This window comes from Coptis chinensis, chromosome 7 (assembly GCF_015680905.1).
Source record: "Coptis chinensis isolate HL-2020 chromosome 7, ASM1568090v1, whole genome shotgun sequence".
Lineage (NCBI taxonomy): Eukaryota > Viridiplantae > Streptophyta > Magnoliopsida > Ranunculales > Ranunculaceae > Coptis > Coptis chinensis.
The window spans coordinates 6,674,169-6,688,401 of record NC_141462.1 but is presented as its reverse complement, the minus strand read 5'-3'; the positions used below and the strand labels follow the sequence as shown (position 1 = coordinate 6,688,401).

The window sequence follows — 14,233 nt, the reverse complement described above, 5'->3', positions numbered from 1 at the left end:
TTGATGGTCCATCTTTTACAGCGTGTCATATAACAGATAATACCGAATGGGTATGTTTTTATATCGCCGGATTCGAATCAACAACTACAACACGTAATAGTGGGGTTTCTATGAAGGTCGTGGACTAGTTTTAGGGCAAGCGCCAAGGATAGGAACCTTGTTGATGACGAAGTCACTTACTATGGAGTTGTCAAAAGAATTCTTGAACTTGATTATGTATAATTTAAACAAACTGTGTTCTCATCGTGATTGGGTGCGATTGAGGATAAAACAAATGGTTGCACAGTTGATCCTGATACGAACTTGGTATTTGTAAATCTTGGGAGGTTCATGAGGAATACAAGTGAGGTTGACGAGCCCTTTATTCTCGCTTCTGAAGCTAAACAAGTCTTTTATTGCAGGGATTTGAGTAGAGATAATTGGCATGTTGTCTTGGATGCTCCAAAGAGGTTGAGTCAAGAGATAGATGCTTATGAAGACCCATTGGTCTTCGAGGCCAGAACAAGTGCTAATGATTTTTCATCAACAACTCTAATTGAGGACGTTCTAGAAGTTGCAGAAGACTGGATTTAATCTTAATGAATAATTTTTTTTTTATGTTGATGAATAATCTTAATTGAGGACGTTCTTAGGAAACTTATCAATGAATAATCTTTTTTTTTATGGTTGATATTTATTGGAAAGTTTTTTTGAATTGGGTATCTTTTGTTTCTATTCATCTTTTCCAATGGTACAGGTGAGTTAAACAATATGGTTTGAACATCTTGGGTGTTCTGTTTAGTGGGTTTTTTCTGTTTTTAGTTTTTTCTTCGAGTGGTGCAACATATGATACATGCTACATCTATTCCATGTTTTGTTTAATTTCGTCGCCTTGGATTTTAACCATTTTGTTGAACTTTCTATTTAGGTAAAAAGAAGTCATGTCAGAAGCATCTGAAGCAAGTGGATTTGAAGCAAATGAATCAGAAGCAAGTGAGACAACGACAAAAACAAAAGGTAAAGTAACATTTTTTATTTGATTATTAATTTTTATTTAATAACGTAAGTTGGCTGGGAAAGTGTTAAACCTATAAAAATGACCCATGATAGTTGATTAGATCTTGGTCTTTTAGTGCATGACTTTCAGTGGCATGTACTGGTATCTGGTTTATAGCTTAAGCTATAGGAACTTGATAATGGATTTGTATACGAGTTGGGGATTCTGGGTACTGGACAAAGATATACGCTTAGAATCCTAGTAATAACCCAGCCAAAACAAAAAAGAAGAGGAAAATCCGTCTATTCCCCTAATATGATTAGTGAGGTCATTATTTTGTGCTTATTGTAACTTGTAAGGCCTTAATTATGCTATGTTGACATGTACGGCTCGCCTTGTTGTGCTTTTGCATTTTCAAAAATATCACTATGTTTGTATGTATTCCACACTCTCTTATTGTATAAGGAATAGGAATTCAGGTCACCTTATCAAAACAGTGGTATCCTTGTTTATCATGCATTTACAGAGAATAAAAGGAATTTCAGACACATAACTGATTGGCAGAGTGGTTTGAGTGCCTCCTAAAGTTATACTCAATTGATCACATCTTATTATATTAGGTAAGGTAAATTATCAATCATAAAGTCATTGTATTGTTTCATTATTTTTCTGTTCCATTACCATTTTGAAGAGCTAGCCATGTATGAAAGGTTCATCACTCTGTCTTTCACAATCGAACTATACTTTGTGTGCACGAGAAAGTAAACACTTCCATATAGGAATTTAGAGAGGTCAACAACCGTTTTCTATATGAAGCTTTAGCTTTCACCATCCCTACATATATATATCCCCAGACATCATACATTAGAAAGGGAAATCATACTTCTCACAAAAATGGTTTTCAATCACGGTCATGTGACTCTGAAGTCTGAACGATTTGCTAAAAATATTACGCACTAGAATGAAGTGAGGCAGCAGAAATTTTGTGGTCTATTGTGATATAAAAAACAGAAATTTTACACCGGTCACCGGACTAAGCAGTTTTAAATATACGATTTTTTTTTAAATGCTTCACATAACTTAAGCATCTTCTTAGTGATGTTTAATACAGGGTAATTGCAGTATGCGCACAGGTGAACCTCGAGGTATGAGCATATAAAGAACATTGTAATTAGCCTCCAGGGGGGCTGATGGACTCAAGCCGGCCAATTGCTATTATGAAAGTTCTTGTTGCCAATGCCTTGCAAGTTTTGGTCTCTCTTTTCTAAGCAAAACAAAACATTCGGTCTTCAATCAAATCTATACTAATATTTTTAGAAACAAAATATGGCACCAGATTTTAGAAACTTGTTAATATATTAAGCAGGAGTCTTAAGGGAGGGCAGTTGATTAGATCTTATTCAATCAAATCTATACTAATATTTTTTCGTAGTTCTGATGTTAATTAGATCATTCTTTTTCATATTCTTGTTAATTAGGTCATTTGATCTTTATCCACAGATCATTTGAAAAATAGATCACAATAAATTGATTTTGTCTATTATCATTTTTCTAGTAGTGAAGCTTTTCTCAAGGCCCCATTTTGTACTTAATCGGTTGCTAATTAATCCACTTAGGTCCAAGATTCCAAGTGAAGTTTACGATAATGGACAAGCTACTGACAAGATATCGAGCAAAGTATGCCACTATAGTCGGGCAGGTGGTTAGGACACACCTGCCCACCTATGTACAAGGATCAAGTAGTTCCGTGATTTAACAAAGGATGCTTTGTGGAAGAAAGTATTGGTAAGTGCAAGTCACTCCACCTTATTTTATTTCAGTAAACATTTTAATTTGTATTGTATCCAAATTTGTTTAATAATGATTTTGACATGTCCAATTTACAGGTTGAAATTGATCTTCCACTCATCCGAAAAGAATGCACTCTTCGTAAGCTTAATACAGCTTGGAAGCAGAAAAAATATGAACTTCGTCAAGTGTATGATAAATTTCCGACAGATGCAGAGCGAAAAAGAAATGTTCCTAGCAAGGTGAAAAAGGAAGAATGGGAGGCATTCGTCGACATGTGCTCAACAGAAGAGGATAGAACCAAGCGATTCAATGGAAAGTTAGCAAGGGAACAAATGAAGAACCCACATACAACTGGTAGAATGGGAGCAGTTCCAGTTATTGAGCAGTTGGTAAACATCTATTTAATGCCATAAAATTATCGTATGCACTCAACTATTATTAGTCTTTATCTACATATTTGTTTAATATGTTACAGAAAAAAAAATAGCCCAACTGGTGAGGTTTCAAGGACAGAAAGATATGTGGCCATCCATACGAGGAGAGATGGGAGTTGCATCAATTTTGAAACAAAGCAATCTCTTGTAAGAGACAACGAGACATTTATTTAGTAATTGCTTATGTGTGTATGACCAGGTATTACGTAATTAAGAAACGGTGACTTTGATTTCTTTTGTAGGAGGAAATTGACAGACTTGTTAGCAATGAGCCTGATATAGTGGAAAGGGATCTAGACAATGATCCCATTGCTTTGGTGTGATGCTGCTTCCCATCTTGTTTTTTTTTTCTAGTGGGTTTTCTCCAAAGTTCTACCTAAACTTTTGTTTGCTTAATAGGTTATTGGTCGTGATGGAAGAGGGCGTGTTCGTGGTCTAGGTAGTGGTGTCACTAAGACTGTTTACCATGCTTCAGCTCCTTATAAGGAGATTGCTCAAAAAGAGAAGAGAGCGCGTGAAAACAGTGAGTCAGGCTATGAGGCGATCATGGCGAGACTTGATGAAGCAGACAAGGCTCGCAAGATACTTGAGGATGAAGTTGCAAACCTTAAGCGACAATCTTCAAGGCTTGGAAATGCATCTCAGGTAATAATTTAGATAAAAGGTCTGTAGCACTTCTCTTTTATTGTAGTCATGTAGCTTGGTAAAAATCCTAAAACTAACCGACTTCAAACAAGCTGCGATGGGGAAGACACGCAAGATGGGGAAGGACGGTAGACGGTCCTACCTTTCTACCCTGAGTGAGCTTCTTTCTTCAAGTCAACCAGGGCTAAGTTCTACCTTAACTTAAGTGCGCTTGTAGCTCGATAAGCGACTTCGTACCTCCATTCCAAAGGACTGGTCCCGGGGATTCCATTCATAGGGGATCGTGGCTCGATCATAATTCATAATGATTTTTAAGACAATTCTATTTCATTCATTCTCGGTAACCGTCTACTCTTTCTGTCTAGAGGACAGAGCCCCGAGCGCTAACCTAAAGGCCTAAGTGGAGGCATTCCTCTGCTAGTCCTACTCGTGCTTTCGCTTGTCTTTCCTTTCGGGTTGTCCCACGAGTCTTCCCCAGGGATTTACTTTGTGTTCCAGGGTATAGGCCTAACTTAAGTGTGCTTGTAGTTCCATGAGTGAGCCTTCCCTGCATTATTTCAAGGACTTGTCCAAGCTACGATTAGACGCTACGGGGATTCAGCATAAACTCGTAGTTCAACGTCGAGGTTGGTCTACGATCAAGAGGTCTCTTGAGCCTTATTCAACAACCAATTTTAACCTATTTTTTGAATCAAAGCAAAGAAGTTGTAATGAATAAAAGAAAAATCTCGCCCCGATTCGGGGTTCCGTGTTTTGAACGTGGAATTCCTTCATAAATTCATTCAGTATGGCGTAATCATCCGATCGAAAAAAAATGACCGGATGGATAACTCAAGGGGAGTGGAGTAAACAAGACGGGAGGAAGAATCGGTTGAGTCTAGCAAATTCCCGATCGTAGACCAACCTCGACCAAGCCTCCCCTTACTTAGGCTTTCATTGAATGCAGGAATTCTTAAACATTGTCAAAAAAGGATAAGCGGGGCCTCTCTCTCGAAGAAGGGAAAGGTTTGGAAGGAATTCCCGATCCAGATAACTGGGGCGGTGTCCGCCAACTTCTCGGGTCGACTTTCCTTATGATTGAAGACTAGCCGAAAAGGGAAAGCAAACTCACTTATCAAGCAAGAAGCATAAAGGTTTTATCCCTATTGGTGTATGCGGAACAAAATAGATCCCGTGGACTAACTCAAAAAGAGCGAAAAGAAAGAGCAGAGAATGAGCGGACCATTCTCGCATAATACTTTTTTTCTTTTATTTTCGTGTTATCGCGCATAATAGGGCACCACTCCATCTAGTAGGTTAGGCAGGGAAACTCCATAACTGTATTTAATAATCAAAGTCAGACTTGAGGTCTTGCGTCTGCATAGTCTGATAGGCAAAGATAGCGTCTGACTACTAAGATGGAAATCCTACACAGAAAGTCACTCAGGGTAGAAAGGTAGGACCGTCACTCAGGGTAGAAAGGTAGGACCTGCAATCATCCACACGTAGGAGACAAACTGAAAGTATCAGTAGAGTAATCAGCATTGTAAATCCCAACTTTGAAATAAAGATCATTACCGTTACTGTAACTTTGTCAATACCTATCCAAAACAAGAGAACCTTGACACTGACACCTACTAAATCAGTAAGCTTGTCATTTGAGATGTTGCCTGTTATTGTAGACTTATATTTCAGATGGCGACCTGCAATGTGTACATTACAGCTCCCTTTCAAATAAGCTGTAAACTTCCCACTTTGGTCTATTTCATACCAAGTGATCCCTTGAGGTAAAAGTCCCACTGGGAAACCATATGATCCTAGGACGTCATAAGCAGATAGCACGATGGCTGATGACGATGTAGTTGGTTTTAAGTTTTAACAAACCATGTCAGTGTGATTGAGGGTTAGTATCATTCTCGTTTTTTTTTTTTTGTTTGGCCGAAGAAGAGTATAATTTGATGGACCCCTCAGACTGGGCAGAGTTGTTAAATCCAGTGTTTCTGATCATTAGAAATAATTTGGCTAAAGAACTACACGTTTACACTGAAAGAAACTTATCATTTGTCTTGAGAAGCAACAAATCATGATTGGCTTGGAGACTAGAAAACCATGTGAGGGTGCTTCGCTTCTAAGGAGTGGCACTGGGCCATCCCTCTTAGGATTGTAGTACTCTTATCATTGGATTTTATTAGGATCTTTCTACTAGTCTCTCCACACAATAATAGATCACTCCACACAATAATAGCTCACTTCACTATCAGCCATATGTTTTCTCGATTCATACCGAAGTTCGAACCCCGATATGGGAATAAACTATTAGTTCTTAACAGAATTTAAAAGATGCTTAATGCTTCTAAGGATGGATTGACAAGACCGGTCCACATCTTCTTACTCCACTGTATCAAACAAAGCATGTAAACCATTTCTATTGTCTCATAAATAACTGCAACATCGGGGAGAGACATAGTGAGCCAATTTGCGAGGCTACTTGTTGCAAAGAAAAAATTCTGCTTGTTGGGCACAGTAAGAGCTTTAAACTTTGAGTTGTGCCAATTGAATCGGACGAGTCAACGGTGAAATCCATTGACTCATTTTCTTCACCTTCACCTTCTATTTCACTCTCACTTGCGACACACTCTTGTTCTCCAACGTCATCAGCTGGAACAGTGAATTCCAAGTCGAAAAATAGCCCATCATCATTGTCGTCGTCGTCTGCCACGTGGCGGATAGTGGTGGTTGGGTTGGTGTTGGTGTTGGTGTTAGTGTTAGGAGGGGTAGAGTGTAAGTTTGTTTCAGTTGGGCTACCACTAGTTGTTCTCCAGTATTTGAGCAAGCTGAAAACCTCCATAGTTGGGAGAGCCAGAGCGGTAGAACTATATAACAGTTCTTTTAAATTCAGTTCAATGATATGCATGCATTTATAACTATATAAGTGATTGATTTATGGCTATTATTGCATTTAGTTTGATTTTTTTTATGCTGAAGCATCTGATTTTTTTCACAGAACTGTTTGTTGCTTACCTAGTTCTGTTTTGTGCATTGCTTCCCTTTCAGAATTTGTGCTGATAGTTAGTCATTAAAGACTCTAAATTTGGAGCTAAACAAGCACAAAATCGGTATAAAATGAACATACACCCCACAAATTGCTTCCCAGGACACCTATTATTCTAGACGTCATGTCACATTGTCACATATTGCTAGATTAAATTGGCCATTATCGCAAATCTCTCTTTGCTTTGGGTGTGAACATTTTTTGGCCTAGTGGGAGTGGGGGTCCAAAATGTCCCCTTGATTATAGTTCTAGTATGGGTCTTTTAGGTATTGGTCCTAGCTGATAATAGGAAATTAGACATTAAGGACTAAATAATGTGTATTTAGGGATTGACCTTAGTTCTGTCTGTGGATCAGTTTGGTCGTGAGCAATCTGTTTATATTTTCCCCTTTTCATATGATGTCAGGATTCAATATTTTTGATACCCAAAATACCCATGGGCAGTCACGTGAGTCACATGTATTTTGAGCTCACAAATAGCCGCTGGGAATTGTCACTTTCCTTATTCGATCACCTATAAACACCATCATTTTTCACGACCTTTCTTCCCCAACACACTTCTTCTCCATAACCCTTCTTCTTCAATATCCTTCTCACAATCTATGTGCAAGTCGGTACTTGAAGAAAGTATAACAAATTACAAATGGGTGGAGCTGATGTGGAAGTCTATAGGACACCAAAGGTATGTTCATGCTTTAATGGCAGAAAAGTAGGACTTAAACCTAATTTTCTCATTTACAGGTAGGACTTAAACATGATATTTTTATTTTACAGATTTGTCAACTTTGTGAGCAACAAGGGCATAAAGCACCACCATGCCCTTACTTGAATTGTAGATGCAAAGAACCTGGGTGTAATGGCATCATGGAAATTATTAAAGGAGGTGATGATGAGGGTAATGTGGATGTGATGCTTCTCAAGTGTGAGTATGATGATTGCAAAGGTGCTGAGTATCTCTACAAAGATAACAAGCCCATGGTCCCTGAAGAGAGCAAAACTCCGTTTGTAATTGAGTGTGATAATTGTGAGAAAAAATGCACATGCACTATACCAAAACAGGATATTCTTAACAGCACAGAACCGTTACTAAAAATATTTGTAACGGTTTATTTCCGTAACTGTTTGGGCGTTATTAATATGTTAAGTTATTTATTTACGATTATGAACCGTTACAAATTCTTTTTAGTAACGGTTATTTAGCGTTACTAAAATTAATTACTAATGGTTTTCTAAACTCAATCGCATTAAATATTTTAAAAAATAGTAACGGTTTCCTTCAATTTCTAATAGTTTGTACACGTAGCTTAATGAAGATATTAGTAACGGTTATGAGAAATTAGTAACGCTTTTTCGTGTAGTATGTATTACTAATTGAATCATTTACTAACGGTTTTTGCACCCATTTCTAATGTCTTTCCTACTTTATAAGTGTTACTTAATGAAGAGCTAATAACGTTTTTTTGCCGTTACAAAACAATTTCATATTGAAAAAAAAATTAATTTTCTCGTGCCACACGTTTACCACCTTCACCAATCACCTGCATAAAATGCCCCCATTTTTTTTGAAAATTCCACAAAAGTTGCCAATTAACAAAAAACCTCACAAATACATCCAATCAAGTATGTACTCCTTTATATTACTACAAATCACAACCAAAAAATCATACACATAAAGAACATGCGAATTCGGAAATTTGATGCACAAGAAATAAACATTTTAGATTTGTCAAGGAACTCATCCTCTTTTTCTTCGACTGTCTAGGCCTCGACACTCCATAAATCTTGAGTCCTGAGAATAAGATAAATTAAAATATGTAAGACAGGCAAAATGAAAAAAAACATCCATACTTGAATTCAGTGAATGCTAATTTCAAGTCTAATTCCAAATATTACCCAAGTATCTCAAAAACTTTCCAGCCAAATGATTTTTTGCAAGACAAAACCTATATGAGTGCATAATGTCATAATCATACTATTTAGTGTTGAAACAGTACCAAATATTCGCTAAAGTGAAAAGTCTATTACAACTAAGAACGTAAAAAAAAAAAAACATCCCAGCCAGCAAGGTGTTTGACTACTGACTAGTAGTAGTCCTAGTTAACTAATGTAGTAACAACTAAACTTTTCTTATTTAAAGGTCCCTAGTAGAACAACAACCAATGCACCCTAAATAGCATCTTAATACCTTAATTACTAGGCCACAACATACCATTGTGTGTAAGCCTGCATAGTACACAATGTTGGCACCTAAACAACATTCCATACGATAACACTTTAATAAACCACAAACAACTTCCACCCAAGTCTTGCACGTTATTTAACTTTGAAGGAAAAAAGAAATAGAGGTGATCCATAAAATGCATAAACATTTGTTCGTTGACCAAGAAAACTAATTGACAAGACACGAGTGGCAACAAATAGGACATGTCAAAATGATGCCAATGTGATTCTGTAGCACACGAGTCAATATATCCTTAACCTAGATTCGTACCATCTTCAAACAAGTATGTCTCATTGCTCTAAACATCTAAAGTCAATTTATATTATTCCAACTCAATCAACAACAGAAATACCATTGGAATTTATCTGACAACATCTATACTCTACCCTACTTATTGCAAAATGATACATATTCTACATAAGCCATCCAACAATTAAAGATCATTTCATAAAAAGTACAATTCTAAATAAAACTAGTCCACATTACGACCAAGCACTCAACTGGCATGTTACTACAATAATCAATACAACTAAATCAGACAAGTAGATATGTGTAATCTATTATTGATGAAATACAGTTAAACACTAATAATGTCACTCCACAATTCTATATCCCCTTATACAAAACAACAATACCATCGATAGTCATTTGATAGCATATTGACTCAAAAATACCTCCACAGTTCTATATCCCCTTATACAAAACAACAATACCATAGATAGTCATTTGATACTATAGATAGCCAACTACAAGCTGGAAATCTGCTCATTTGCTGAAAAAAAAACCACCAAATTACTAGATTTAATTGAAAAACATAATGAAAGAGAATAAAATCAAAAAAATATGCCTTTATATTAAATCACAGTATAATGCTGAACCAAGACAAGAATTGGAAAATTCGTGAATCGCAGTATTACTACACAGTACACAGCAATACGGTAGAGTAAAACATATTAAAGAATCAGGTTAGTTTACTGAAAAAATTGTAATTCCCTTGATTTAAACCAAGAAAATAAAACACGTCACCACTAAAATCATGAACTCCAACACTCACCATAATTACACATATAGAACACATGATACATGAAAATAAAAAAATCGGATTTTTCCATTGAAGAACAGAATATATCAAAATAAAATCGAATTTTTCCACTGATGAATACAAAATATCAAAATAAAAATCATACCTTTGGTTTTAACTGAAACAACTAGCACCAAAATTTATTTCAGTTGTGGATTAAAGGCCACGCAGTGTGAAAAAGGTGAAAAAGAAGAAATTAGATTACGAAAATTATCATCAAACCCTAGAAAAAGAAGAAGAAGAAGAAGAAGGAAGGGAGTACTACCGGATAGCGATGGCGCGGCGGTGGCAGAAGTGTTAATTGGGTTTAGAGAGAGAGAGAGGCGATGAAAAAACAAGAAAACAAAATAGCATAAGAGATATCATTTTTAGATGGGGAAGAGAGCACAATCTTTTTATTTTTTCCCTCTCTCGCCCAAAAATTCTAATTTAGGCCACTCAAAATTTATTTTTGGTCTTTATTTTTTTATTTTCTAAAATAATCGTAACCTTTACGGTTTTTTGACAAAACAAAAGTTTTAAAATAACATTACAAAATAATTCTCAAATCAGGGAAAATTAACGTAACACTTTATATATAATGTTAACTCCCAAGAACCGTTAGGAACCTAGTTACGCTTGAAAAACGTTAGGAACCAAAAAAAAGTGTGCGTTACTAATATCCTGTTTTGGTGTAGTGATGTCTTGTTGAACTACTATGAGATGCACATCTCTTATTGAAATGAAATGAAATAAACTGTCATTTATCTAAGTCGGCAAAATACTACATATTTGTTCCAAAATACCGAGTATGCATGAACTTCTTAAACCATTCATTTGCCCAAAATGCTAAAAACAAGTTGGTAACTTCATAAACCAACACATTTGTCCAAAAAAAAAAAAAAAAAAACTAACCAACAACACAAATTTGTTCCAAAATACCAAGTCTCGCATGAACTTCTTAAACCATTCATTTGCCCAAAATGATAAAAACAAGTTGGTAACTTCATAAACCAACACATTTGTCATTTGTCTAAAAAAAAAAAAAAACCAACAACACAATTCAATTAGGTCTGACTAAGTGATGGTGGAGGAGTTGAAGACTCTTGGTTTGAAGCTCCTAATGCTTCAAACCAGCTCAACCAACCCCTTCTTGTGGATCTAGCCATTTGCTGCTGCTGCACATTTGGTAGAGGCTGCTGCTGCACATTTTGGGGAGCCTGCTGCTGTTGTGGTGGAACTTGCTGCTGCACATTTGCCTGCTGTTGCACACTTGGAGGAGCTGCTTCTTGTTGCTACTGGAAATTGCCTTGTAGTTCATCTTGAATGAAGCTTTTCTTAGCTGTTACATGATTAAAATGTTAAAATCCAATAAGTTGGGACAAATATACAAAAACTATGTTCACTTTTCTTACCTCTCTTCTTTGGCCTAGTTCCATTCTTCCTTGCATCACATGTCCTTGTATTATGATTTAACTTACCACATTTGCCACATTTTCTTAAGACTTTACTAGTTGCTTGAGTTCATCTTCATCTCTGATTCTTTGCTTCTTGGGCCTTCCTACTTGGGGTTTAAATTCAGGAGGGTTTACCAAATCCTCATGATCAATCTTGAAAAAACAAATGAAGTTAGCAAAGAAATGAACTTACTTACAATTATAAACTTCAAAAAACAAAAGAAAAAAATAGAACACTTACAATTATCTCCCAATCTTCCTGTTTGGCAATAGGATGTATGTGAGTAAAATAAGTTGACTTGAATGCCTCTACTGTAAAGTATTCACTACAATACTTGCTCAATTTATCTCTTCTTTGTCTGATCACACATATTGCATGCACACAAGGAACTCCTAACATCTGCCAGACAATGCACTCACATGTCTTCTTCTCCAAATCTACACAATAATGTTTCTTATTTTTTGTGTTTTGAACTAAACTGATATGGTCTGACACCCCAGAAACTTTATAATTCTTATACTTAGCTTCTCTCTTCTTGATAATATGAAGAACTGTTGGAACTACAACATCATAATCACCCAACTCCCTAGACACCATCATCCTATCATACATGAGTTTCACAAGAGAAAGATTGTGCATGTCTACAAACTGCACTAAAAGCTTGTCTCTCATTTTTAAAATCCAGGAATTAAATTACTCAGAGAAATTATTGGTAATTTCATCACACTTATAGGTGTGGCCAAAGTAAGCTCTAGCCCAACAACTTTTTTCTTCTAAATCTAACCAATCAGGTGCCTTTTGATCTGTCTTCACTATATCACTCATTTTCTCTGTAAATGAAGTCATTATGTACTTTCTGGCTGCATCCCATGCAAGTGTCTCCCACATATCACCTTTGAACACTTTCTTAAAAAATTTAAATATATGTTCGAAGCAAAACCTGTTGACATAATAATATATTAGTTACAAATGTTAATTAGAAATGTTACTTACACTTAGAATCAAATGAAAGAAATATTACCTATGGTTAGAGTCTGGAAAGTATGCATGCACAACTGGTATTAGTCCTTTCTGTCTGTCTAAGATGAATGTGAGTTTTTCCCTGTGCTGATCAAGGTTAGGTTTTAGAAGTTTCAACAACATCTGCCAGTTGGCTTTGTTTTCACCTTGACATATGCATATGCCAATTGGGAACAAGTCATTCATTGCATCAAGCCCAATAACAAACAAGCAACACCCACCATACTTTCCCTTTAAAAATGAACCATCAAGACCAAGAATTGGTCTACACCCTTCCAACCACCCATCAATTGATGCCTTAAAGGCAATGCACACACCTACAAACTCTCTTGTATTCTTAGTATAGAACCATCTTGCAATAGTCCCAGGATTTTTGCTCTGAACTTGCCTACAAAGCTCTGGCAGTAACCTATACCCTTCCTCATAGTTTCCATTGATATTTTCCAGAATTTTCACTCTTGTAGACCAGGCAGTCCAATAAGAAATGTGAACACCATGTCTTGACATGATTTCAGCTTGAATATCCTCGGGCACATGGCGGGATGTGTCCTAAATTCATCTTCCAAGACATTTGCAACCCATGGAGCATGCATTGTTTGTACATATCCTTCTCATTTTCGACATGTGTACTCACCACAAAAACTTTCTCAACCGGAAAGTGTACCCATCAGCAATAATAGTTGCATTGATCCTCCACTTGCACTCTGCATCTATACACTTCAATTATGTGCCTTGTTCTCATCATTTTTCTGTGGTTTGAAACTAAATTTGCTTTTTATAGCTAGATTCTTAAAAAATTCTCTGCAATCATCTACTGTAGGCCATGTCATCCCAGGAATTAAGGCTAAGCTACCCATTCTGTCTACATGATCTTTTGTAACCTTTTCCATTTCTTCTTTTTCAAATATGTTATTGCTCAACATAGAAATGTCTACATCAACATTCACAGCAGGTGGTGGTCTCATGTCACCATCACCATTCTCTTCTGCATTATCCTCAGCATTTGTCACAAATTCCTCTTCCAAGCTGTCACTCTCATCTCCTCCAGTACCTTCACTCATAAATGGTCCAAAATTTGAACTATATGCATATTCATCCCCCCATCATCTCCACTTTCAGATTCTTCTTCTTCTTCAATATCAACTTCAATAAATTTAGATATATTATGTGAAATTGCAGATACTGCATCATCAATTTGTGACTGTATACCCTCATCATACACAACATTAACTTTGGGTGTAGTGGGAATATGAGATAGGGATTGACTCAGCCCTTGATTCAACCTAGGTGACCTCCTAATAACCCTATCATTTCTGCTTAACCCCTTCTGTTTTGATGTAGTTGGAGTGGTAGGATTTTGCGTTGTTATTGGAGGAGATAATGGTGGGGTTAGAGTGGTAGGATTATGTGTTATTGTTGGAGGAGATAATGGTGGGGTTAGAGTGATAAGATTTTGTGTTGTTGCTGGAGGAGATAATGGTGGGGTTAAAGTGGTAGGGGACACTTGTGGAGGGGGACCAGCTGTAGAAGACAGAAATAGATGAAACTTCTTGTCTTTTCCAGGTTTCATAAGATTCCACAAATGCATAAGTACTTG

General features: G+C 36.5%; 1 protein-coding gene and 1 long non-coding RNA gene across 2 annotated transcripts; one reads left to right on the top strand and one right to left on the bottom strand.

The window, feature by feature from the left end:
• Window positions 1–2,869: 2,869 nt before the first annotated feature.
• LOC147485623 (uncharacterized) lies at window positions 2,870–3,790 on the top strand. The gene is made up of 4 exons (XR_015203308.1): window positions 2,870–3,156; window positions 3,243–3,348; window positions 3,444–3,518; window positions 3,601–3,790. It is a non-coding gene; the product is annotated as an uncharacterized LOC147485623 (long non-coding RNA).
• An 8,519-nt stretch (window positions 3,791–12,309) lies between these two features.
• Window positions 12,310–13,143, bottom strand: LOC147485622 (uncharacterized). The gene is made up of 2 exons (XM_086573565.1): window positions 12,638–13,143; window positions 12,310–12,556 (listed from the first exon to the last, which is right to left on the bottom strand). The coding sequence occupies exons 1-2, from the start codon at window positions 13,141–13,143 to the stop codon at window positions 12,310–12,312; spliced, it is 753 nt and encodes a 250-aa protein (XP_086429691.1).
• Between the last annotated feature and the right edge of the window lie 1,090 nt (window positions 13,144–14,233).

Excerpts from the sequence above, each read along its gene's own strand:
- LOC147485622 (XM_086573565.1), bottom strand. The coding sequence starts at position 13,143 with ATGTCAAGACATGGTGTTCACATTTCTTATTGGACTGCCTGGTCTACA. Across the intron at positions 12,557-12,637 it reads TTTCCAGACTCTAACCATAG|GTTTTGCTTCGAACATATAT; the intron begins GTAATATTTCTT and ends TTATGTCAACAG.